Genomic DNA, 27,979 nt, shown 5'->3' with positions numbered 1-27,979 from the left:
GACCAATATATAATTTAAATTTGATATGTAGTTGGTTAAGATACAATTAATGATATAGGGAATCTTGTCACCACCACTCAATCCTTTATTGGTATTACATAGATATGTTGTCATATCCCTCATCAATTAGAACCTGGGACTAAGTTACTTTAATACCTATAATAAGTACTAGTTAAGCAAATAGTCTGTTGTGATATTGTAGTGCTGTAACACATTTGTTTGTATACATACAATTTTATTATTTCAAAGACCGGGATCTAACGTCCTCGTGGTTCTTGTATGGTGAATCTTCTTGGCAATGGGGAGCGCAGAATCAATGGATATGCAAAAGAAAAAACATGGCAAAATACAAAAATTGGTAGTTGTGACTAGGAAATCTTGTGATGCCAAAACTCACATGGTGTCAAATTTAAACGGGCATGGGTGTAAAACACTCTGGATCTTGTAATGGAAAGTAGATTTCCTCAGACCAAATTGGAACCCTCCGTCTCTCCCAAAGAGCAAGATAGAACACAGGAACAGATGGTTAAAAGAACAATTTTATAATAGCAATAAAGTGCAACATCAACACTTACTTATAAAAAAAAAAGGTAAAAATCAGCGTGGAGTCGAAAAGGGATCTTACCCCCACACTGCTACTTTCCAGAAGGAGTGTGCCAGCCGTGCGATGCAGTATCTCATTCAGCTCTGTGCATGCAACTTGCAGGTACGGCGTCAGACATCCAAGTCGTCTCCACCTCAGTGCATCACAGCTCAAAGCGCTTCGCTTACGCTTCAGGAGCCGTGTTTTATTCCTCTGCATAATAAACAGACCTCCATTCTCTGAACTTGTCTTGCACATAGGGCCATGTTTACCAAGCAGTCTTGTCATAAAACACCTTACAGCCCATTCTAGTTAATGAGCTGTAAAGGACTGATACATCACATATGCACACTTCTACTTCACATGCACTGAAAAAGAGGAACATATCCATGTACCTTATTTAGTAGAATATTTAAGCTGATGCTGCTAATACTTTTATATTAAATTAATATTGTTGTAAAAAAAAAAATGTAGGAGACTATTATTCAGAATAAATTATTTTGTACATAGCTTTTGAAACCACATAGGTTTGTTCTTCAATTGTGCTATGTGAGATTCCATTTAAAATATTAAATCCATTTTCTTTTAACACCACCCATATTTGTTGGTTTCTATACATGTTGCAATTAGCAACTTCTGTTCCCAAGAAATAATTTCTGGGCATTTCTTGTTACAAACCAGATTGTTATAAGAATTTATCACTGTGGGATGTAGCACTGAGGTTGTGTAATATCCTGCTGCATTATTTGACTAATGGTTGAAAAGGAGAAGAATGCACAACTGTTCATGGATTGTGTAACACGTACACACTGCAGTTTCTGGATATGATTAGGTCACAGTTTAGACGCCGGGTTGTGAAGACACCATTGAACAAATCAGGCGGCTGGTTGAAATTTATTTTCCATATAACCCCGGATGCTATCAAAGTGGCTTTCATCAGCTAGTTTTATTTGTTATTTTGGATATAAACACCTTGCGCTTTTTTTTTTTGTGTGGATAATATGACATTTGGATTCAACCGCCCTGTAAAACATGGTTATGTTTAACACAAAACATCCAGGTTTTTTAAGTCAATTTATTCAGCGTCAATATTGGGAGGTGATCAGAAGAATATTCTCCTGAAAATGAAAATGCATGACTTAAAAAAAAAGAAAAAAAAAGAAGTGTATAACAGCAGTGAATGCATGCTTCATATAGTCACAGATACTGTGATTTTCCTGGCTCCTGAAGAGTGCTAGCTCCAGGATATCAGTCGCTTTCTAGACCAACTGGATTATAATCTGGATCATCATCATCCAGCTCTAAATCGTCCATATCTTGGAACAAAGACTCATCAACTTCAACACTGTTCCCTGCTGTAAGATAAAGGAAAGACATTTTATGAGAGTAAACTTTTTTTAAACAAAGCAGAAGACGCTTTGACAGGTTTACAGAAATGATTCAGACAGTGTCAGTGCCACCAACACACGAATACTTTGAACGCAGCTGTAAAACACGTTATCAAGTTATACAGTATATGTGCCAAAAACTGCAGTCAATTTCAGACACAGGAGCTGCAAAAATGTAGGACAATTAATCATTAATTCCCTTGACAATAACTGTGGGACAACAGAAATAATGAGCATGACTACACTATCGCTGAAGTTTCACACCAATAGTCTGTGGTTAATATCGTAGCAATCGATCCGATTGAATACAAATAGTGGTGCTTGTAAAGTGGCGTGTTGTGTGTGCGCTAGTCTAAAGTAGTAATTTGTGTTGCTTGCAATCATTATTTTTTTGGGGAGAGGTGGTAGCTTAAGTTTTTATTTTTGCTAGTGACGTTGTTAAAGACAGGTAAGGAAAGACAGGTAAGGTAAGCCACTTAACCTCGAAGACTTTCCAATTTGGTCCACAGGTCTTTGGCAAACCATGTCCGCTTATGTAAAATTAAATCTGCATAATTTAAAATACGGTATAGAATAGGTGCCACTGAATGCATAGAATTCTGCTATACGGTTTAAAAAAAAAAAAAAAAAAAACATAGAAAAATGCTTAGATTTTAAATGAGCATGCAAATGACTACATACTTTACAAAGATTGGCTCTAAATGAAAAATAGAATTCTTTAGTCCATGTTAATATTTCTTACCCTCTAATTTCATCTAATAAAAGACCTGTGCTCATGACAGTTGCTAGGAACACAATTTATTTTTATTCCCACTTGCCTTCTAATGTAAATTAATATCCGATAGGATTGGATGTGCCATCGGTTGTTTGTAGAGATGGCGAAAAAGTTTGCCAAAATTCACATTTGCAGCTAAAATGGCTGTTTTCACATTTTTGAATATTCACACATTTGTTGGCATTCAAAAAAAAAAGCAACCACTGTTTTATTTCCTCTCAAAATGTTAATGTTTGAAAATTGGAGAAAACTTGAAACGTAGAAATATTTACACATTTTTGCATCGAGAACATTTACTCATCTCTAGTTATTAACTATTTGATGTCATCTTATGTTTGTTCTCCAATTCTTTGCTGTGAGCACCGAATGCTCGTGTCTAATGAACCATAATGAAGGACAGCCAGACATATATAGCTATATACAACCTAAAAGCAAACATTTTACCTTCTTCCAAGAATTGGATGTCAGATGTATCAAGATTATGATCTGTTTCAAATAGCTGCTTTCCTGAATGAAAGAAAAAGATGGAATATAATATATTAACACTGAGATCACTACAATAATTATCAAGGTACAAGATGTATGGTAAACAGTGAGCCTGGATGGATGGGCTGAAGCTTTTAACCCAATTAGAGATTATGTTTTCCATTTTACAATGTTTTCTTTTGCCCACATATACCCTGTGTTCTCTAATTGTAATGATCTTGCATTAGCAGTGCGGTGCAGACCGTTCTCGCAAGACACACTTTGTACCATAGTGTGAGCACATAGCCATATAATATCTGGACAAATATTTCTAATTTGGGATGTTTCAATTCAATTTAGGCCATTTGTTTTGTAAATATTGATACAGAAGCCTAAATTGCAAAAAAAAAAAAAAAAAAAAAGTGCAACAACTATATTTTAATAAATAAAATAAAAAATAAACTGGTCCTGCTTTGTGCTTATAGCTAAATAATTAAAGACTGGCAACACTTCCAAAAGTTCGGTCACCTGGATACATTTTAAAGTAATTATTTTAAAACCACAATAGCAGCCATCTTTAAAAGGCCACACAAACTGCTTTTTCTCATCAGTATTTCCTCACATTAGAAAAGTACTTCTACAATGTACAGTATACCATTAGGATGAAAGGTGCAGGCAATTGTACAAATACTTTTTTCTTGTTACTATACAAAGAATATTGCACTTCTACAGACTTTTTTATATACAATCCTTTGAGAATCACAGCGTTAAGTAACATTTACAAAATGTTATTTTCCTTCTGTTAAAATAGAATAAGGTTTAAAGATCTTTTCTCTATTCTGTTCATCACCTTCCCTGCCAGAGAAGCCCAATGGCAGTGAAGGGATTACCAACGCCAATGTTTTATAATGCGCCACATCCAGCGCAATTCTGGCAAGCAAGGTAACAAACCAGGCAAAATTAGACGAGCAATAGGTGACCAGAGAGGATTGTCCGTTTACTATTTGGCATCTCACATAAACATAAAACAGAATACAAATACTTGTACCATGCACAACTACAACAGTGTCAATTGCTAGTAAAATGTTGGTGCGAATAATCTTTTCGTTTAACCATAAATTAAAATTTTCATCCAAATAGGATGGTCCACTCCTAACAGTATATTAAAAAAAAAACAATAAAATAATTAAAAAAAAACAAAAAAACATTTGAGCTGTAAAATAACTCGATACTACATTACTGAGTTCAAATACTATTACGGTGATGGTGTCGTTTGCCAATATTTGCTTAATTCGATACACACAGCACTGTACATGTAAAGTACATCTCCATTTGTTTCATACACAAGGTGCAGTCACATTGGCTCAAATTCAACTCATGACAAAGTATTTTTTTTTATCGTTAAAACTGAAGGATGGATGCTTTAAAACAAAACGCATCCCATTTAAGTCGATCAAGTATTTTTTAATATGATCAACGTAGATTGTGATACCTTTTAAGGGACCAGCAAGAGACTTTCAGAGATGATATTATAGTGCACAGAACTTTCCCAGACTCACAGGATTCTTGCTCAAATAAATAACGTTTCTAAAGCTTTATTTTCTTTGTTTGTCCACCAAAAGCTATCACAACATACATTGAATCTACACTTCTCCAGATCAAATAAGTCTACTAGACCTTTAAACAAAATAATGTTTTCAAAGTCTGGGGAAAGTCCCACTGTTTGCATGTATAACGGAGACTCTCTGAGCAATTGCCAATCTTATTTCCTAAACCTCAGTAATAGGATAATCGGAATAATTCACGTTCACTCTGCTTTGGAAATATCCTTCTTGTAGCCGTGTTGAAAAAAAAGTCCTCCTTGGCGCTGGTCCTCCATGTGGTGTGTTGAATGGCGATAGGGAAAACAACAAAATAAAATGGTGTAAACCTTCTATACAAATACTGCAGGGCCCCGCTCATATGGAGGGTTCCGTTCCAGGCTGCCGCTGTAAAGCGGAAATCACCGTAAAGCGGGGCCTACTGTAATGTATCTTTGAAAACAGAGATGCAGAGCTGTAAACCGACTGTTTCGCTGACAAATGGCATCTGACAAGGAGTTGTGCACGCATTAAAACTGTTAAGTGACAGCCGGATACTTTGCTGCAGTGCGCGTCATGCCGAAAATTGCCAGAAAAACAGAACAAGCGCAGAACCTAATGAATATGGGTATACATTGGGAAACACTATATGAGCGGAATGCTGTAAAGTGGGGCCCTACTGCACTGTAATCAATAACACCACTTGTGCGTGAATTTAATAAAACAGCACCAGAATACACACTAAAACAGGATCTAATGCCCAGTGAAACTTCCGTAAATATAAGTGAATTAAAGCGCGACCATGTAAACAATGAATGGATAAAATTAACACAGGCCGTGCTTGATAACTCTTGATCAGGGGTGTGCAGTTTTGGAGCTGCACCCCAGTGTGACAGCGCCAGCGCCCCCTTTCTCAGTGACCCAGCGTCAAATGACGCCGCGGGTCATGTGACGGGTCATCCGAACGTCACATGGCCCCGTTGCCATGGCGACGCGTCAAGAATACTACAGAACCCCGGTAAGTTGAGGTTGCAGAGGCCTCGCGTGGACCACCGGCATTTACTTAAATGCTGCGGGGAAGAGTGCGGGGCAGCCGCAACTGCCGCGCCCCCTCCCACCAAAATCCTGCACGTCTCCCCCCCCCCCACTTCAAACAAGTAAAGGTGTAATTTTTCAATTGTATTGGGACATTTGTTTATGTACATCATCCTGTGGATACAGCGCTAGGTTGTGTATAGTCCATCACACTACATTGCAAATAGCTAATGAAAAGAGCAGGGAGTGGGAGGGAAGTGTTCAATATAACCAGAACTTTAGGCTACATCTAGTTCAAACTGCAACAAAGCAAAATACTATGAACAGAGAGAGCCATTTACACTGTTCTGTGAAAAAGCTGCAACCCTCTAAATCATACAGCTGTATTCTGCATATCATACTTTCCCATAGTTCACATTACTCCCTTACCAACAATGCATATCCTATACAGTGTACCTGGCCAGCAAGGTAAATATGTAGCAATCTTGATAAACAGCAAATAAAGTCCCCTACCAGTTAATTTATCTTTTCCCGATTGTTCTTCTTCCTTTTGCCTTTTTCTCCTCATTTCTGCTAGCTCGGCATCAAATTGTGCTTTCCAGCTAAGAAAGGATTCGATCGTTACAGGAGTTCCATGAAAAAGCACCTGGGAAGAATCAATTCCAAACATGTTACTATTACAGGTTCTCCATATATAGACACAGCATCAACAATTCCTGTTCTATTGCACTTCCCCAATCACAAGCCGACGCTTGTAACATGAATAACAATATGAAAATGAATAACTCATTTCAAAAGGTGGCACAATTGCAGTAATGTTGCACAGTTAAGACAAGTTTTTTTCAACAAGTTATTCTTAAACATTTTTATATAAATATTAAAGAGAACCATCAGTAACACAAATTCTTAAAATAATCCAACTACAGGTAGTCCTCGCTATCCAACGTATCACTTTACAACGAATGACATATCTAACGCAAGCCATGGGGTCGTTTTACTACACCAGAATGCGTTAACCGACGCCTGAATGCGTTATCCAACGCTCAACGCCACTGATTAACATGGGACTCACTTTACACCAGTTTCACTATCCAACGCTACTTCCAGAACGGATTCCATTGGATAACTGAGGACTGCCTGTACTGTTAAATTAAACATATTTGAATTATAATATCTTGTGTTGTAAGTATATGAATTATTTAAAACGATATATCTATATATATATATATATATATATATATATAGATATTTTTTTTTTTAAATGGGCAATAGAGAACGAAATTTGTGTGAAATTAATTAAAACACCTAACAATATAAAAAAAACAGTGCAAATATAAAATATCTCAATGTCCCAGAATTTGAAGAGGTTTCAAAAGTCCATAGATTTAGTGTCCCGATTCAATTTGGGGGAGAATGTGTTCTTAGCATAAAGTAGTCCTGGCAGCTCTTCAAGGTTAATCAATTCCAGTAAGAAATCAAAAAGAAAAAGCAATAGAAAAGCGCACGCCCAATAGCACAATACATTTTTAATAGAAAATAAAATCTAAAGCTCAAAAGGGGTTTGCACTAGCAAGAAAATGATCAAGACAAACATTGAGCTTTATTATTTTTACTGTGGTTGAGCCTTTCAGATTATTTTTTATAGAGGGACTGAATACCACAGAGTTGCATCTGGCAATCATAAAATCTTTTCCTCTGGCTCCAATTCTCCCGCATTACATGGCGACGTCAGCTTGTGATGTTTGCGGTGGAACCCTATGCGTTGTTACTGACTGTTGTTGTCGTGACTTCATCAGGGTCGACTGGGTGATCCGTGTGTGTCCTGAAACAGCTCTCAAATCCCATAGTAACCGCAGTTGAAATTTGGATCGAGTTAATCCTTCTATAAAATCTTCAATACACAGCTCCATTAAATGTATCATCCATTACATACACTAGACTTACTATATCTAAATCAAAGACAAGTATGCAATATTCAACAATATAAACACTATATAGCACCCATTAAATAAAATATATATGCCAACAGAAGTCTTTGCTACTATTCCATTGTTCTTGTTAAAGGCACTCTTGGACTATTCATTTTTAGCAACATTTGGCATGTCTTTGTGTTTACCCTTTCCATTCACTTCACATATGGTGTTCCCCCACTTTCCATTCACTTCACATATGGTGTTCCCCCACTTTCCCTTTTGTTATAGGAGTTTATGACGCTGCGCAGGTTGATCGGGTGCTGGAACCGTGACAGAATTGCTTATGCGCATGTGTGGAATTCCCCTTCACTGGTTGCCATTGGAGACTAAAAGCCACATACGGGTCTTGACGACGGAGGACGCGATGCTTTACTAGCGGTTGAAGAGCTATGACTTGACAGGGAGAATATTTACACGTGTGCGCTTCCCTACATCTGCTGCCTTCGGACATTCAATACCCTGGACCTTGTCACCTAGCAACCCATGACGCCAAGTCATCTTATTGTAAACATGACTTTCTAACTTAACTACCCATGCGCGAGGGGGCAATGACGGATCAGTGCTGTGGAATGGCCACGGGAGCCAGTTTCGCCCCTAGTTATGCCACTCTCTTTATGGGCTGTTGGGAGGAAAGCCAAGTCTGGACCAACAACCCATATGGGGCAAGCCTGGTCTACTATGGCCGTTTCATCGATGATATTATTTGGGATTCAAATTTTGGGGACATTAAAGATTTATTGTCTCACTCCTCTTTGAACACATTTGGTCTGGTATTTACATCTAATATTGATCCCATTTCCATTGTCTTCCTGGATCTTAATCTTAAAATTGACTCTGACAACATAATTCAGACAGATGTACATATCAAGGAGATGGCAACCAATAGCTACCTCCATGCCAACAGTAGCCATCACCAACGTTGGCTGAGGAACATGCTCTTCAGCCAATTTGGAAGATTAAGACGCAACTGTTCCACTGATCTGGATTTTGTTGTACAGTGCGATTCAATGAAGGCTACATTTATTGAGAAGGGCTTCAAGGAATCATTAATAGAGGAATCTTGTCAGAAGGCAGCATGTCTAGATAGACAAGAATTGTTGAGTATTTCAAGAGAGAAACATAGGGCTAGAGACTAAAAAACAAGGTCACTACCTCATGATAAGATGGCTTTTTCTACTAGATACAGTCAGTCGCACAGGTCTGTGAGATCTATATTAAATAAACATTGGAGCATACTTACACATGACCCTGTTTTGAGAAATCACTTGAAGCAACAGCCCACCATTATATATAGGAGGGCTGAATGCCAGAAAACTATGTTAGCTCCCACAAAATTGCGTTCTCAGGTGCAACAGAGGAAGATGTATTACATGTTATTTTACAGAGACAAGTAAAAACTTAACATCTTTTTCTACTGGTGAGGTCTTTTCAGTAAAGCGCTTCATCAAATGTCAAACTACCTTTGTAGCCTACCTTATCACATGTGGGGGTGCGGCCTACAGTATGTAGGTCACACCACTAGACCACTCTACGCCCTTTTTGGAGCATAGGAGGAACAAATTAAATGGTATTACAAACCATTACTTATAGAAACCTTTCCTACATTGCCATAACAAAAGCATGGTTGGTCTTAAGGTTGTGGGTCTCTAATATATCTCCTATTTTAGTATGGGATAGGATGCAGGTGCTTTCTCGTAGGGAGACCTTCTGGATCTTCAAGCTTAACAGCTTGGTTCCAAGAGGTGTCAATGAAAGCTTGGATACTAGCACTATTGTGTAGTGTCCAGTCTTATTTGCGGTCTGGTTTTAACTTTTCATTGTCAATTTATCCATTGGTTTATGCTACTTTTTCTCCTTTTTCGGTTCTTATACATATTTTGAATATATATTTTAATCTAATTGTAAAGATTCTTTATTAATATAATTTATATTATTTTCAATAACTTTTATTACTCATTTTTATTCATAATTTTTCAATTATTAAATATAATTGATCATTGTTGTTATTTTTTTGATTCTCCTCCCCTTAAGGTATTTCATATTGTTTATATATTTTGGTATATAATATATATTTTATATTGTTTTTTGTTATATTTATATTACCTTATTTGTTACATTCTGTTAATATGTATCATGCATATGGGCTTGATTTTTTATTTAATTGCATACTGCTGTTACTGCTTTATTTTACATCCTATTGGCTACATATTTCAACCTATCAAGTTCACTTCACCACTATATATGTTTCATAGCTGCTGCTCTTTTGATTATACCCGACGAAGTCGGAAGCAACACTGATGAAACGCATAGGGTTAATGTTCCAATGCTAAGAACCCATCAGCTGCTGTAGAAGTTTTAATAGCAGACACCAAAGAAGGGGAGCTCTGGAGAGAAGAAACAGAAGTCTGGCGTAATACATCTTGCAAGCTGAGTTCCAAGTGAGTCATCCAGCTACTGCTTAGGCAGATTATCAAGAAAGGAGAAAATTTAAACAACTTACCGTAATTTTCTTTTCCTGGAACCATGGCAGTGGGCACCATTGGGTTAATCCCTTCTCACTCTAGGTAGGACAGGAAGTAGACTTTTGCAGGTAGGCCATATAAGGCCCCTCCCTCTACCTGCACACTAGTCTTACGTTTCTTCCATAGCTGAAAATATATAACTGATAGGCATTAGACATACATAGGGAGGGTAACTATGTGCCCACTGCCATGGTTCCAGGAAAAGAAAATTACGGTAAGTTGTTTAAATTTTCTCCTTTCCTGATCACCCTGGCAGTGGGCACCATTGGGACATACCCAAGCAGTGCAAATTTTAGGGAGGGATACATCAGATTAGACAACACCAGTTTAATGTCTTATCAGTTCCACCTTTATTAATACACTTTACACTTTATTTCACTACAGTTTCTAAGACTCTACGCCCAAAGCTTGCATCAGCTGATGATTGTACGTCTAGTCTGTAGTATTTCAGAAATGTATTGAATGAGGACCAGACAGCTGCTTTACATATCTGCCCTGGTGTGGCCTGGGCTTTAAATGCCCATGAAGTAGCCATGGCCCTTGTAGAATGGGCCTTCACGTTCAAAGGTTTATCTTGTCCTTTGCTTTCATAAGCTCTTTTGATACAAGCCACAATCCACTGTGCAATTGTCGTCTTTGATGCTGCTTGACCTTTCTTTGGTCCTTCTGGAATGACAAATAATTTGTCAGACTTTCTGATGTCTCTCATTCTTTCTAGGTACACCTTAAGACATCTCACCACGTCTAATTTGTGTAACCTTTCCTCTTTCTTATTTTTTGGTTCTGGACAAAAAGACGGGATCACGATCTCCTGATTCATGTGAAACTGTGATACCAACTTTGGCAGGAATTGATGTATCGGTCTAAGAACTGCCTTGTCTTGATGTATGATTAGGAATGGCTCCTTAGCAGATAGCGCCTGTAGTTCTCCCACTCTCCTTGCCGAGGTGATTGCTATCAGAAACGCCATTTTCCAAGACAACCATTTTAGGCCAATGTCCTGTATTGGTTCAAACGGAGCTGCTGTTAATACATCCAAGACTAACGACAAGTCCCATGTAGGTACTCTGTTCTTAATTTGAGGTTTTAACCTTTTAACTGCTTGAAAGAACCTGATTATCAGTCTTTCTACTGCCAGATTTCTTTCCAACAAAGCTGATAGTGCCGACACTTGTACTTTTAATGAGCTGAGACTGAGACCTTTCTCAAATCCTTTATGCAGGAATTCCACTATAGATACAATTTTTGGTGAAAGGAAATTTTCTCTCTCTTTTTCACACCAATCACAAAAGCAGAGCCAGATTCTATGGTATACTCTTGATGTGGAACTTTTCCTTGCTTGTAAGAGGGTTTGAATTGTTTTCTCTGAACAACCCTTCAATCTCAATGTCTCCCGCTCAATCGCCATGCCGTCAAAGCCCATTGTTTGGTATTTGGATGGCTTATTGGCCCCTGTTGCATCAGGCCTTTTTGATCTGGTATGTGCCATGGTGTATCCACTGCCATATTTACCAGGTGTGTAAACCAAAGCCTTCTTGGCCAGTATGGTGCTATGAATATCACCTCTGCTCTCTCTTCTCTGATCTTCCTGATTGTTTTTGGAATCAGAGGAATTGGAGGGAACAGGTATCCCAATTTGAAGTCCCATTTGAGACTGAGAGCATCTGTAGCTTGTGCGCTTGGGTGAAATTGTCTGGAACAATAGTTCCTTACTTTGCGATTCTGGTGTGTCGCCATCAGATCGATGTCTGGTTGACCCCATCGCTCTACCAGTTTTTGAAATACTCCTGGATTTAACGCCCATTCTCCTGGGTGAATGATATTGCGACTTAGAAAGTCTGCTGTGACATTTTCTAGTCCTGGAATATGTATGGCTGTGATATCCGACAAGTGGCACTCTGCCCAACCGAGTATTTCTGCTGTGAGCTTCATCAGCTTTTTGCTCCTGGTTCCTCCTTGTTTGGCTATATATTTGACCACAGAGCTGTTGTCTGATTCTATCTTTATACAGCCACCTCTTATTTTGTCCTGGAAAACTTCTAGGGCCTTTTGTACTGCTTTTAATTCCAGTAGATTTGATGGTAAGTGGATTACCTGATTTTCCCAGGTTCCTTGCACCACTTTTTCTCCCATCTGAGCCCCCCAACCTGTCTTGCTCGCATCTGTTGTAATTTTTAACCAGTGCACAGGTTGTAGCGTTTTCCCTTTGACCAGGTTCTGGGTATCTTCCCACCATTTTAACTCTCGTTTTGTTTGTGGGTGTAACAAGATTCTTTGTCTTGTGTCTTTGTGATTCCCGTTCCATTGTTGCAGAAAATTGTTTTGCAGAGGTCTCATATGCAACGCTGCCCACTTTGTGACGCTTAATGTTGAAGCGAATTTCCCCAGGAGTCTCATGCATTCTTCTGCAGAAGTCCTGGTCGCTTTTCTGAGCCTCCTTGTTCGCATGGCTATGTCTAGCCCCTTTGCCTCTGGCAATCTCACTTCTCCTTTCTCTGTATCGAATTCTACTCCCAGAAATCTTAAGAGCTGAGTGGGTACCAAATGGCTCTTGTCTCTGTTTATTAACCAACCGTGATGTTCTAGGAAGGTTATTACCATTTTCTGGTCCTGTTGGAGTTTCTCCCAATCCCTTGATTTTACCAGGATGTCGTCCAGGTAAGGGTATATCTCTACCCCCCTTTTTCTCATCTCTGCCACTAGAGGGGCTAGGACCTTTGTAAACGACCTTGGGGAAGTTGCCAGACCAAATGGTAGTGCTCTGTATTGATAATGCTCCTGATTTACTGCAAACCTTAGGAATCTTTGATGTCCTTTTGCTATCGGTACATGTAAATAAGCGTCTTTTAAGTCTATCGCCACCATCCAGTCTCCTGGTTGTACCTCTTGTATAATCAGATTTACAGACACCATCTTGAACTTTCTTATCTTCAAGAATGAATTTACCCTTCTTAGGTCTAGGATTGCTCTGTAATCCCCTGTAGGCTTCTTTACTAAAAATATTCTGGAATAAATTCCGCTTCCTCTGTTTTCCTGAGGTACCTTTTCTATTACTTCTGCCTGTAGTAATTTCCTTAAAGCTATATTCATCTGCTTTCTCTTTTCTTTGGAGTGTATCCATGTTATCACCCCCATATTTCTTTTTGGTACCTCCCTGAATTCCATACTGTATCCTTGACGAATGGTTTGTAACACCCACTCGCCCTGTATTGTTTGGGCCCATGTTGTGGAAAACATTCTCAGCCGTCCTCCTACGGACCACTGCTGGGCCCTCTGACCTTCATGTGGATTTATTCTTTGCGAATGATCCTCTTCCTCTAGAGCCACGAAAAAGCCGGTTCTGGCCACCTCTCCATGTTGTTTGCCTTGGAGAAGACCTACCAGGCCTGTATGCCTTTGCTTCTCTATTTTGATTTTTATTCATGTGTTGGAGATTGAATCTCCTGGCTCTGTATTCCTGCGGCAAAAATATGCTCTTTCCACCTGATGCCTTTGTTATTATTGCATCTAGTTTGCTGCCGAATAAGAATTCACCTTCAAAGGGCAATGTACATAAGGTGTTCTTTGATGCTGTGTCAGCCATCCACTGCCTGAGCCATAAAGCTCTTCTTGCAGATACCGCCAGTGCCATAGACTTGGCTGCTATTTTTACTGCATCTAATGAGGCTTCTGCTATGTAATCAGTTGCCCATTTCACCTCTGACAACGCTTTAAGAATAGTACTTCTTTTTACGCCCTTGTCTATTGCCTCTTCAATATTGGCAATCCACACTCGCATAGCTCTAGCAATTGATGTAGTTGCTATGGCTGGCTTGTAGGCTGTCCCTGCCGTAACATATGCTTTCTTTAATGCATAATCCATCCTTTTATCCATAGCGTCTTTTAATGACGCTGACTCCTCTAAGGGGATTGTGGTCTTTTTTACTATTCTGGAAATAGCAAGATCCACCTTTGGGCTGACCTCCCATTTTCTCATTTCCTCTTGTGGGAATGGATACATTTTCCCCAATCTTTTAGGCGCAAATATTTTGGCATCTGGTCGGGCCAATTCCACCTGAATAAGATCTTTAATTACTTGGTGGATGGGAAAAACTCTATCCTTTCTTTGTCTTGCCCCAAAAAGTTTCTCTCTCTTATGGGTTAACTCCTCAGAGTCTTCTAGTTCCAAAGCCAGCCTCATGGCTTTAATCAGTGGATCCACAACTTCTATATCAAATTCAGATTCTTCCTCCTGAATCTCTAGCTCTGATGAATCCCTTTCTGCCTCTGACACCTGGAAACAATCAATCTCAGACTCATCTGATGAAAAACCTTTCCCTTTATCCAGACTGGTTTGGGATCTAGATCTTTTTTGCGTAGGGTTAACAGCTTGCTGGACTGCTTCATCCACACTCTGTTTAACTGCCTCCTTCATTAACACAAGGAAAGTGCTCATTTGCTCACTGGTATCACCTGCTGCAGTTTTAATACATTCGTTGCATAATTTCTTTCCTATAACAGCTGGATTCTCACACGCTGCACACCACTTCGTTTTTTTAGTAACTTTTCCTCTACTTTTATGTTGCAGGGATTCCCCAGCCCCCTTAGAAGATTCCGCTTCAGGTACGGTAACCAACGCACTAAATTATAAAAACAAAATAAATGCTAAACATACACCCTGATGTATATATATATCATCTCTCTTTTCCCATTGTAGAACAAACTAAGGACTCACCTAGTCTTGGGAACTGTTGTTTTGGGTGTTTCCATCTTTGCATCCATATCCAGCACTTGGCTTCTCCCTGCTGAGCGTTCCATGCTGCAGCTTCACTCAAACATACCTCGTGTGGCCGTCGCATTCATGACGTCATCAAGTGCTCGTGCACCCGCACGGCTCGCGTGTCCGTGCACGCACTTGCCGGCCTGCACGCGCGCGCTCCCGAGCGGCTACGTGCCCTGTACCCTTCTCCGCAGTATCTTTGATACACTTGCGGTCCTCTGAACCTCCTAGGTTCACCGCGGATTCCTGGGGTAGTACCGCCGCGTTACTACGCTGTTTGCGGTCTGCAGAGCTCCTCCGCTCGCAGCTATTGCTGCTCCCCCTTCCGCGTGTGGCGGGCTGCCGGGTACTTTACCGCAGCGTACTGGCGCTTATGCGGTGAGTCTGGGCCTCCATGGGTCCCTGCTGCAGCTGCTGTGCGCCTCGTATCTTGGGCATTGCACTAAGTTTTCCTCGCGCTGCAGCCGTTTCCCCCCACCCAACAGGGGCACCCCCGACTCTAAGGGGTCTCCGACTTGCCCCCCGCAGGGCGCACCGCGGAGCTTCAGGGCAGAGAGGTTGAGACCCTGGTTATCTGCACAAAGTGCAGTAGGTGAGCCCTGTTTAAAAAATAACAAATCCTACACCTAGCTGTGAGGACAGGAAAAAGACTAGTGTGCAGGTAGAGGGAGGGGCCTTATATGGCCTACCTGCAAAAGTCTACTTCCTGTCCTACCTAGAGTGAGAAGGGATTAACTCAATGGTGCCCACTGCCAGGGTGATCAGTAAAGCAGCGGTTTCCTTACGAGGGTGCGTGAGGTCCCCGCATAGTGAAAGTACGCTGGTGGACTAGGGTTAAGCTGCGTGGCTTTCCCCTCCCCCATTTCCATGGGGGCTATCATTCACTTGGGAGTGAAAACACTACCACAGGTATTATATTCCAGATTGACACACTTGCGGTCTCCGTGATGGGGAGGCCCAGCTGACAGATCATCAGCTGCCATCCCTCCTGGGTGAGATAAAACTGAACTTTTCTATACATATTGCATCTAACTGGATTAGACTCTAATACCTCAGTTTTCTTGGTGTAAATTAGGACACCTTCATCTGCTCCACCTCCCCGTGTAGCTAGTTCCACACATATTGAGTGTCTGTATATATATATATGTGTGTGTGTGTCTGTATATGTATATGTGTGTGTGTCTGTATGTATCTATATATATCCTCTTCATATGAATTTCAGCTTGTGATGGGCCTTATTGTTTTTTAATCATTGCTGTTTTATATATGATTTTATTATCAAACTTCTCATAGTTCATCAACTTAGGGGCATGATTTGTCTGTTTTATTAAATTGTTATTTTTATTTACTATTGGTATATTGCGCCCTTTTCTTTTTTGTATAACACACACTATTTTAATTTCACAGTATATTATATCATGTTTTTCGTCGGGTTTTATTATTTATTAAAGTTTATTATTTTTATTATGTATTATAGGCTTCTGTGTGGCCTCGTTATCACTACCTCTATTATTTATATCATAATTTAGAGGTGGTTCTAGACCAGGCCTGCCCAACTCGTAAAGTAAGAAGGGCCGACCTGCTCAAAGGAAAAAAAATTTGGGCCGCACGGGTAAAATCCTCCTCATCATCATCATCTCTCCTTCAGAACCCCTCACTATCAACCATTACGATACTCCCCATCTATCTCTCCCCCTCACCCACACAATACCCCCTCCACATCAAACCAGCCCATTCCATGTCAGCAGCCCCCTCCCCCCAAGTCAGCAGCCCCTCTCCCCCCCAAGTCAGCCGCCCCCCCCAAGACACACTCCCCCCCTCCCCTCAGACACACTCTCCCCCTCCCCTCAATATGACACACTCTCCCCCTCCCCTCAATATGACACACTCTCCCCCTCCCCTCAATATGACACACTCTCCCCCTCCCCTCAATATGACACTCTCCCCCTCCCCTCAATATGACACACTCTCCCCCTCCCCTCAATGTGACACTCTCCCCCTCCCCTCAATATGACACACTCTCCCCCTCCCCTCAATATGACATTCTCCCCCTCCCCTCAATGTGACACACTCTCCCCCTCCCCCACTCTCTCACTGTCTTAAGCCTGCTCACTTACTTTCACTATAAGCCTGCTGCAGTCCCCCATGTGCGGCTGAGTACTGGGACAGGAGGAGGCGGGGCTGTGTGTGCAGGGAAGGCCCCGCCCCCGCTGCAGGCAGAGATCACACAGGGAGCAGCAGCATGGAGCTTGTGAGCTTCTGGCCGCCCGTGCACAGCTCTGCCCGCCCCCAGGCTTCCACACACGCATGTTGTGTAGGCCTGTTCTAGACTGTCATTCACTATTGTTCCACATATGCGATTCCTTATGCATTACCTCGAGTGCAATTTCTAGGGGCTACAGTGACCCCTTGTGGTCACTATTTCTAGTGCTTTTCAATAGTGTTAGGACCTGCAAATTTGGTTATGCCTTGGAGTGGCTTGCAGACTTATAAACGCTTTGGCCAAAGGGTCTAACCAAATAACCCCCACTCATGAGAATATCAGCATTCAGGTATTGTACCAAAATATTTTGTGTCACATTGGATGCAGCATTGGGCATTTCTGTCTCTTGTTGTATCTATATATATGTATTCTTTAGCGAGCACTATATAGTGTTTGTATTGTTGAATATTGCGTACTCCTCTTGAATATATATAGTATATCTATTGTAAAAGATGGATGATACATTTTATGGAGAAGTGTATTAAAGATTTTATAGAAAACCTACTAAGGTTTAACTATGTCCAAATGTCAACTGAGGTTGCTATGACAACAGAGTTATTTACACACAGGGATTACCCAGTACTCGAAGTAAAGTTGGTAATGAAACGAGTAGGGTTACGATGCAAACATCATAAAGGGACGTCACCACGTAACGCGGAAGAGTTTGGTCCAGAGGAAAAGATACCATGGATATAATCTGTGAACACCAGAGGCAGCTCTGTAGTGAAGTCACTCTATAAAATAATAGCAACGACTCAACCACTGCGAATATAATCCAGCCCAATGTTGATAAAATACTGTTTTTAAAATTCACTTGAGTGCAAACGCCGTGGAGCTTTATTTTTTTATCTATTTAAAAAAAAAATAATAATAATATGTACTGTGCTATGGGGCGTGCACTTTTCTATTTGTTTTTCTTTTGCTCTTAAAGAAGTTTGGTTGCTTACTAATCTTATTTAAGATGCCCTTCATGAGACCTTTGTAACCAAAATATTTCCCTCTGAAAAGGTCTATTCAAGCAGCAGAACACTTTGAGTGGGATCCCTCAGCAAGTGAGCAGATTTACTCATAGAAAGGTGCATGATAATGAGCTAGTAGTTTGTATTTATTTATAAAATGTTTTACCAGGCAGTAATACATTGAGAGTTACCGCTCCTTTTCAAGTATGTCCTGGGCACAGATTCATAATGACAAATACATTGCTACAAATACATAAATTACATTAAGTGAGCAGGGCTATACAGTAAATTATATACAAGACATTGCATGCACAGTTAACGATAATATATATTATAGGCATATATAACAGTATCATAACGTACCAGGTTTAATGAGCTAAACCAGACATACCAAGGTGCACAAAGTAATTTAGCCAGTTAGTGTGGTAACGTTACCTTACATTACGTGGATACTAGATTGTTTTGCAGGGCCTGTCACATCTGAAGAATTTTCAATCTTAAGATTCGCTCACTACAAAACCAATGGTATTCGGCCATGCAAATCTTATACAGACACAGTAACACAGCTCATTTGGATCCCCCCCAACTTACTGTTTGCAGTAGTGTCCTGTCCAATAACAGGTTAAAGTGGAACACGGTAAGCGCCCTTTTCTTATTAAGCGATTGGGAGTATTACTGGTAAGAAGCCATAGCTTAGCTTTCAATAGGCACATTGCTACAACGTTTGTGCAAATCGATCCGAGAGCTTTACCCGGCTGTCAAACGTTCACTCAAATTACTCAATTACAACAACTGTTACCTGCGAGGATGTGCTCCCACATTTATACTGCAGGATAACAACACTTGTTCTTCACAGAAAACTGGTCAAAAATAGTGAATTATTACTACATCTAACAGATAGAAACCAGGGGTCTCCAGAGCTGAAATGCGTGTATTTCAACCCGGGGACCCCTGATTCATGAGATACTTACGGGGGAAGCTGCAGCTGGTAACATCCCCTCCAGGGGAAACAAAATGGCGTTTAAATATCCTGGGTTATGTGGGCTGATAGGAACCAGGAAGTCACCACCAGCACATTCGTGGGATAAGTATCTTGGGAACCAAGGGGTCCCTGGAGCTGAAATAAACACCGTTCAGCTTCAAGGACCCATTGCTTCCTATAAAAAAAAGGGGGCGAGGCGGTCAGGGTCAAGATGGGATTGCTCCTCTAAAGGTGCAGTCCCTCATACAGCCTAACATTATTTACCTGCTTGGTACAATCAAGGCCCATCACCAGTAGCAAGACTGGCTTCCTAACATGAGCCATGATCACTTACTTTCCACATTGGAGCAGTAACTATTCTTAATTCTTGTGTTTTCCTGCCAGGGGAGGGCAACACCACATAAGAAACTACGAAATTAACATGTAAAATTCCTATGTCAGACTTACCAAGCAGTGTTACTCTATAAGACACCATCCAGCCCCAGAAGCCCCTTTATGGCCTAGCCTATCCCAGTGGAGTAACACTACTGTTAATAAATATGGTCCCATCTGCTCTCTCATTGGTATAACTCCAGCATTTATTGCAAAGTGATCTTTATAAACACCAAGCAACATCCTATGTATTTTTTAAAAAATAAATCAGTTCTGCACTATGAAAAAAGTACTTGTTGCATATTTTTTTTTAAACAATACTGAATTACATTTTTTATGTATTATAATTTAACTAGCATTTTTTGTTTCTATGGTACAGGATACGGAGTGCAAATACTCCCAGGTATATGCAAGCATAAAAAAGGGGTAAAAAAATAGTGCAACAACAAAAAAGCTTCAAAATATAGGAGCTACAAAAATCCAAAACCATCACACACACACTATGCATTAGAATAAGGCGATGGAGGTTAAACCTCTGTGGCCTCGGCCATAGTGGCAGCGGGTGTGAGCGTGCGCTGCGCCGCTCCGACAGGGAGGCGTGGCTGTGACGTCACGGGACTGGTTCTCCCTCACTGGGCAAACCATTTACGTGACCTGGCCGTCGCCTGGGAAATTCAAACTTAATTGTCGCGTGAAGCAACGGTCTCCCTGTCGCGCAGGTGGACGCACTACACAAATATATTGGTGTCCTTGTGTTTGTTTTCGGCGCGAGTGACATCTCTCGCGCCGTCCCCTGCATGATGGACGCAGCCTTAAGGGGGTGACTGGAACCTCAGTATTGCAGGTATAGGATGGGGGTCAGAGATCAGTGTAATATTAGACCTCAGATCCTCCGCTTATAGAAATAAGAGTAGAACAGACCATAGAACAGATATGCAATTTACAAAAAACAAACAAAAAAGAATGCACACACAAAGGACGCTCTTAAGAGGTTTAACCTCTTCAACGCCTTATTTAATGCATAGCATGCGAGTGTGATGATTTTGGATTTTTGTACCTGTATATTTTGAAGCATTTTTTGCGGTGTTGCACTATTTCCACCCCCCTTTTTTTTATTCTTGCATATACCTGGGAATATTTGTGCTCTGTATCCTGTACCAAACAATTCTTAAGATGATTGGAAAAAGTATTTTTTTTCCATCGGAGCTGCGCTACCCCTATGGTTTTTGTATTGTGACGTATATTATTCTCATTACATTAATTTTTCACATGTCACTGGGTTGGTTGAATTGTACCTTAATTTACAAGTGCAATTTGCACTTTAACCTCTTCATTTTTTGTTTCTATAGCAACCATTTACAAAGTCACAGATACCGAGTCAATACTGCTCTGAAGCCATTTAGTGAAACCCAAGCCGAATCTTTGCTGATCAATGGGCAACGTAGCCAATTACTTATTGTGTGTATTGTATTCGTGTACATATTCAAGGGGGGGAAAATAAATAAAGTAAAAGGCAGCTTGGACTTTTGCTTTAATGTCTGTGACAAGGACTCTTCTCTTATTAGTTGGAAGTGAGCTACAGTATGTGGTACCAGTTACCTTTTCTGCTTCTTCTGCTTCCTTTTCCTCCTTTACTTTTTCCTCATCTCTTCTGGTTTTTACTTGGTCTATTATTTCGTTTAGTTTTTCTTGAACTGCAGACACTAAAGTGAAGATCATTACCATCCCTAGATTCTCTTCTGCCTGTGGGAGAAATAAAGGTGACAGATTACCTAGACCAGCGGTGCGGAAACTGGGGGGGCGAGAGATTTACTGCAGGAGGCGCAGAGTTTACAGAGGCCCTGCGCGCTTCCCGAAGGCCCTTATTTTAAGTGCCAGGGAAGCGGCGAAGGCCTCTGTATACTTTACTTAACGTTCAGACGGTATCTGGAGACGCGTTGTCATTTGACTCTGCGGGGTCATGCAACATCACTTTGCTATAACAACGTGACATCATGACGCCCAGACGCCCAGACGCCGGGAACCACGGTAAGAAGAAGGGAGGGGGCGCAGGCAGAGCAGTTCAGCCGGCATTGGGGCGTAGGCAGAGCAGGACAGCCGGCAGGGGGGCATAGGCAGAGCAGGACAGCCGGCAGGGGGGCGCAGGGGAAAAATATTGCGCTCCCCTGACCTAGACTGCAGCAGCCTTTCAATGGCACGCTGCGAATGAAGGCGGGCCGGATGCACGAAGATGTCTGGAGCAGAGAGACATCTCTCCTCTGGGGTTGACAAGGTAAAAAACCCCAGAAGAGGTGGCTTGATAGGACGCGGTTATGAGAATAGAAAAGATAAAGCTATCTGGGGCTTACCTGCTGCTTCAGCAGGGTCAGTATATCTGAAGCATCACCATCCTCTAGGTTCCCTTGCGAGACTATTTCATAGCGAGGCGCTTCGTCTGGATATGATTTCGCGTAAGTAAACTTAAGTGTTACTTCAACAACTGAAAAACAAGAAGACAGTTATTCTCTCTCTGGTCAATGCTCTAATTCCATAACAAGTGTTCTGGCCTTAAATGTTTCCGTTCTCTACATAGAGCTTTTTTGTGTGTGGGTTAGAAGAGTTACCTTAGAAAAAAAGAAGAAACAATTTGCGTTTTATACATTTGGACTTTAAAGATCATGGGTGATTTCTTTGTAGTTTAGGGAAACATTTACTAAGGCACTATAGGGGTATTTTTCAAAATCTCCTGATTGGGGCAAAACAACTTGTCAGATGTATAGAAAATGATTCCCACTGGCACCAAAGGGATTTTCTTCTTCGATAAATCCGATCTAGCAGTTTTGCAGCCAATAGACTTGGATAATACAGCTCTCTTACTGCACAATATCTGCACTTCCATTGACTGAACAATGAACTACCCTCTGTTACAAACATCCTAGAATAATAACTACACTGTTCAGTACGGGTGAAGTTCTTATTGAATTAACTGAATTGTATCACGTTTACGAGGTTAAATGCTTGATGCCTTCAAACACATTTAGTTGAACGTAGAAGTGTTTCTGCATTTGATTTGCACAGCAAATAAAAATACCACCAGTGAGCACATTCACATGTTTCAGACAGGTCTGCAACCCTGTCTTTCCCCATTATCTCTTAGCAAACAGAGCTCCCACTGCAGCCAGGGATTCTGGGTAATGATGTGGAAATGAGCACTCACAGCGAGTCACTACTTCTTATTCATTTTAACATGGATCACTATAAGCTCATGCCTGCCGTATGACAATGCTTTTCCGCACAGACAGGGTTAAAGAGGTGTATAGCAAGTAACCCTACTCACTGACAGCTATTTCGACCTTTTGGGTCTCATCAGTGTGAGGTTGGCTGCAGTGGAAGCAATGTTTGCCAAGCGATAATGGGGAAAGACAGAGTTGCAGACCTGTCTGAGACATGCACATGTATCCACAAGTGGTATTTTTATTTGCTGTACACTCAACGGTAGCGGGTTATTGTCGCTTTTTTTTTTTTACCCACCATAACTATTTTAATGCCTGGTTACAGTTAAAAATCTTGGCCTTGCCTGAAAATATTAGTAAACATTGCAACAAAGATTACGATTAGTTTTACATTCTTGTGAAGTAAACAAGAATGACAATAACCCTGCCCATTCCTATCCCTCGCTGTGAATAAAAAGAAAGGAACATTTCTGGACTTGTGCAACAGATTTTAGAATACCTGTGATTTGATTATTGTTCAACTCTTTCACTGCCAGAAGAATCTGCAATGCATTGCAAATACTCTTCCAACATCGACTGGGAGACCAACAGTCACCTAGTTTTAGCTTATGAAGTATATCAATTGTTTGTTTAAGGCAGTGGTTCCCAACTCCAGTTCAAGAAAGTCAAACAGGTCAGGTTTTAAGGATATCACTGCCTTAGCACAGCTGGCTTAATCAGTGGCATACCTAAAACCTGATCTGTTGGGGGTTCTTGAAGACTGGAGTTGGGATCCAATGGTTAAAGATGCAATCCAAGCAGCTTATTTTAAAAAAAATAAAAAATAGATTTTTTTTGTTTGTTTTAATATTTGCATCATTAAATTACTTTTATTGAAAACTAATTACCTAAGCTACCAATCGATTTGTTCTGCCATGATCAATCAGCAAAATCCCGCTTCCCAGGGTTCACTAAATATCTGCCTTTCAGTTCCAAATCAATCCTTCAGTCAGTGTAACTCAGCAGCTACAATGGCTTCTTCTATTACTAAGGTAACATTATCCATTGCTACAGTTTGCAGCTCAAACTGCTGGGAACATTGGCAACAAATGATCACAAACAGGAAAGTGTTACAAAGATCTTGCACTGCTGTGGAGGTGGAAACCTGCTATAGAAATCAAAGGAAGCTCAGTACATTAAAACGCATTCAAAATTATATTAAGAGTTGAATTTTAAAATTTAAAAAAAAAAAAAAAAGGTAGTATCTAATACTACAGAACAGATTAAAAAAAAGAAAAAAAACATGTTACTACGTTATATTGCTTGGATTGCTCCTAGACTGAACCTTTCAAGTAACAATGTTGGTTATAAATAAGGTTACAGCAATTCTAATGCTAAGAACGTTGCATTACAATGTTTTGCTTGCCCTATCAGCAATTTATTTATAAAATATTTTACCAGGAAGTAATACATTGAGAGTTACCTCTCGTTTTCAAGTATGTCCTGGGCACAGAGTTAAGACAAATAATACATGGTTACAAATACAGTTACATAAATGAACAGGGTATACATTATATACAAGACATTGCGTGCACAGTTAAAGATAATATATATTATGGGCGTATGTAACAGTTACAGACCAGATTAAAATGTGAGACAGACTTAGATTTGAAAGAACTTAAACTGGTGGTGGATGTGAGAGTCTCTGGTAGGTTGTTCCAGTTTTGGACGTGTTCGCAAATGTTGTAACAAACAAAATAAGGTTTAATAACTTTGACAGTAGATATAAGAACATTGCACCTGCTGCAGCAAACTAACGAGCATTAGGATTAAGTCAGTACCATCTGGGATATCTACAAAACAAGTAGTAGTTTAGCTGTCTAACATGTAATCCAGAGGATGGCTTTAGGCAGCGTCCATGCTGCTGAAAACCGTGCGGAGGGTGCGATCACAATGCCTTAAGGCAATGATCGTGCCCATAAACCGCGCAAGGAATCAGTTCAATCTGATTCCTCGGCGCGACAGCCAGGTCACGTGAGCAGTTCGTCTAATGAGGGCGAACCAGCTCCGTGACGTCACAGGCACGCCCATGAATACGATGCCCACGTCCAGAATTCTACCTTACTCTGTAAACGTGTGAGGAACGTATTATCCTTCAGTTTTTAGCCCTCCTGGCGTGTGAGCATACTGCTCAAGCAATACTGTATTAGTTTACTATACCTGATACGTACACACTGGATCGAGAACACTCCTATAGTGCTTACATATCAATCACAGTCACCTTTTCTGTTTGTGTTTTAAAGCCCTATATTTTATATTCAATTGGCAATAAAGTATTTTAATTGATTAACATTACACTAGGTAACAGAGTGCTTGCCACTAGGTACTCTATTCTCTTGTATACATTACTGACCTTACCTAGAGAGCACCTTACCACTTTACCTTCTTTTGCTGTAGCGGGTACCTGTTGTGTTTCTAGATTCTGCACTACCCAGTAATTATGGGAGTTGCTGACTTAGAGTACAAACAATCGTTTTATAATTACTTTTGTCTGGGTTTCATGTAACAAGGAACACAAAGAAATACATCTGGAAAGGAAAGTCTTGCAATGACATCTCTAACCTGTTTCACACTTACTTTCCTCATCGTCGCCTGCTTCAGACGTTACCGTGATAGAGAAACTTGCGGGAGATGTGGAAAATACTGCAAGAAAATAAATAACTTGTTAGGAGAAAAGGATAATTAGTAAGCAAAAAATGTTTTCTTCTCACTCTTTTAATGTTAAAAAAGAAAAATGGTGTGACACCCAAGGACCCGAGAAGTCGAATTCAACTGAATGTAAGAGGGGTACACAAATAGGTTTGGGAACCACTAAGTCCACTGCAATATATACATAAGGCGCTAAATTAGTCTGTTTGTAACTTGAAAACATATCCAGCACATATAGATGTAGTAAGACTTACTGTCCCGCTGTGCCAGGGACGCAAAAAAACAAGTCTGCAGCACTAAGGACGGTGTCTGCCGCGATCGCGCTGCGTGGGGGTCCATGCTTCTGAATGTGACCCCCCCAGCGTTAATCCTTCCGGGTCGTGACCACAAAAACAGTACGGTTTGCTACATCTGTATAAAAAACATAACCCCTTGGCAATGTGCATGTGTATACAGCCTATTTATACCGTTAGAGCGCAAGGCTGACCATGAGATGATGGGAGTTCGCATGTGATCTTCTAAGTGAATGACTACGAACACGGAGTGTATGCTTTTATTAATACAGCACGATTCCTATTATTTCAGCGTTTTGTTTTTAAATAAAAGGGGTCTATGTAATTCTATGCACAGGGCTTATGGCTTAATGAACACATGACGCGTTTACTGTGCCGATTAGAAACTTTAAGGGTTCCCAGCTGATCACTACCACAATCACATTATTGTTGCCAGCTTCCCGTTGTATGTTACATTAGCATAGGCTTCAGTGCCATAGACTCGGCAGTGTACTAAAAGTAAAAATAAATGTATACACTGCATGTATTTTCATGTGGCAACACAAACTACCCATTTAAAGTCGCATTATGTACCCAAGATGGCATAAAAACAGGATAAAACAGGGAATGTATGGTTTCGGAGCAAACTTGATCTAAATGCAGCAAACTTTTTGTTAAGTTGGTAAACCTACAGCTGCTGCAAAAAAATGGTATTGACTACACCACAAACACTGCACAGGACCCTGATCTGCAGCCAGAAAATAACAGGGAGAAGGAAGTCACTGTTATTCCGAGGCATTGTCTCTCCATGGGGAAATACCAGTAAGGACATTTTTATTTGTAAGCGCTTTAGGGCAGGGTCACCCTTTGCCTTATGTTGTCATTTTTTAAAACAATCACTTTAGAGTATGTGACCCAGCTTCTCTGGTTCTGGAATATGACTCGGCAGTAGGTCTTGGTGCAAACTGGATGTGTGCCAGGATCCCTGATGCACATACATTGCAATACTCAAGATGATCCATCTGTCGCACATTCAATAAATATTGCTAAAATAAGCTTTAACATCTCATGCGGTCTTTACTTGGCTAAGAAAAATAGTAGCACAAGGTTTCGGGGGTCACACTGTGTGTACCTGACAAAGGGCCCGTGAAGGGTGATCAACTTGATTATGTTATCCTTTACCTATTGTAATACCTATTCCTAATGTTTATTTGCCTTGTATTGTAACTGTCTAACTATGGCACTATATAAAAAAATAAATATACATCTATACAAGGGCCTGATTTATCTTATAAAAAAAGGATTCTTCATGTTTGGGCTGGGTTATATGGTAGCCATAACAGAGCATTATGGGTGCCGCATTATAGGACTACCAACAGCTATTTAACCCTTTCCCATGCAATGCATCGAAAAAAGTTAACCCTACAATGTACACATTTTTATTTTATTTATGACTTGTCTATTTACCCGGCAGCTGGCTCTTCATCTCCCTTATTTAGCCGGCAATGAAGTTTCTCCCATGTTATTAGAACTCAGTCCCCTTTTGGCTGGCACATTAGGGTTAGGCTAGACACGTCCCTTCTTTACCTGGGTGCCTGCTAAACAAGGATTAACCAGTGCTGCTAAATAACCCCCATGTACCTTTTATTTATATAGTAACAATAGTCATCGTCCCTTAAGAGAACAACATGTGCCCGAAAGAACACTACCCATAGCAATTCGGGAGCCCTTGTTGATTTGTATTACACGCCCCTCTGCAACAGCGCATAGGGGGGGATGAATAGGTTAACGCCTCAACGCATTGTGCAGCAAGTTAAGTGCTACGGTCACCAACTGTGCCAGGACCGTCAGCAACCTCCCTCCATACAACCAACACGTGAACTTTGCACTCCGGGGCTGCCAGGTGTGAGCTCGGCCACGTGCCGGAGGCCCCGTGATCTCACCGGTGAATGAGTCCGCATAGATAGACTCCAGCGCCTCCAGCTCGTTGCGCTGCTCCTCGCCGTAGTCCGTCATGGCGCGCGGGCCATGGAACGTTGTGCTGGCGGCTGAGAGGGGGGCGCGCGGGGCCGCCGCCGGGATCCTGGCAGTCGGTTTCCTCCGCACAGGCCGCCGGCACGATCGGTCGCTCTCGCATCGATTGCAACTGTC

General features: G+C 40.9%; 1 protein-coding gene across 1 annotated transcript; it reads right to left on the bottom strand.

Moving 5' to 3' along the window:
* Positions 1–1,638: 1,638 nt before the first annotated feature.
* Positions 1,639–27,979, bottom strand: RWDD1 (RWD domain containing 1). The gene is made up of 7 exons (XM_075597673.1): positions 27,772–27,979; positions 25,485–25,550; positions 22,005–22,135; positions 21,256–21,399; positions 6,340–6,472; positions 3,191–3,253; positions 1,639–1,938 (listed from the first exon to the last, which is right to left on the bottom strand). The coding sequence occupies exons 1-7, from the start codon at positions 27,842–27,844 to the stop codon at positions 1,832–1,834; spliced, it is 717 nt and encodes a 238-aa protein (XP_075453788.1). The 5' UTR covers positions 27,845–27,979; the 3' UTR covers positions 1,639–1,831.

This window comes from Ascaphus truei, chromosome 4, assembly GCF_040206685.1.
Source record: "Ascaphus truei isolate aAscTru1 chromosome 4, aAscTru1.hap1, whole genome shotgun sequence".
Classification (NCBI taxonomy): Eukaryota; Metazoa; Chordata; class Amphibia; order Anura; family Ascaphidae; genus Ascaphus; species Ascaphus truei.
Note: the sequence above shows the minus strand (reverse complement) of the source record. Positions and strands in the feature narration are given on the sequence as shown.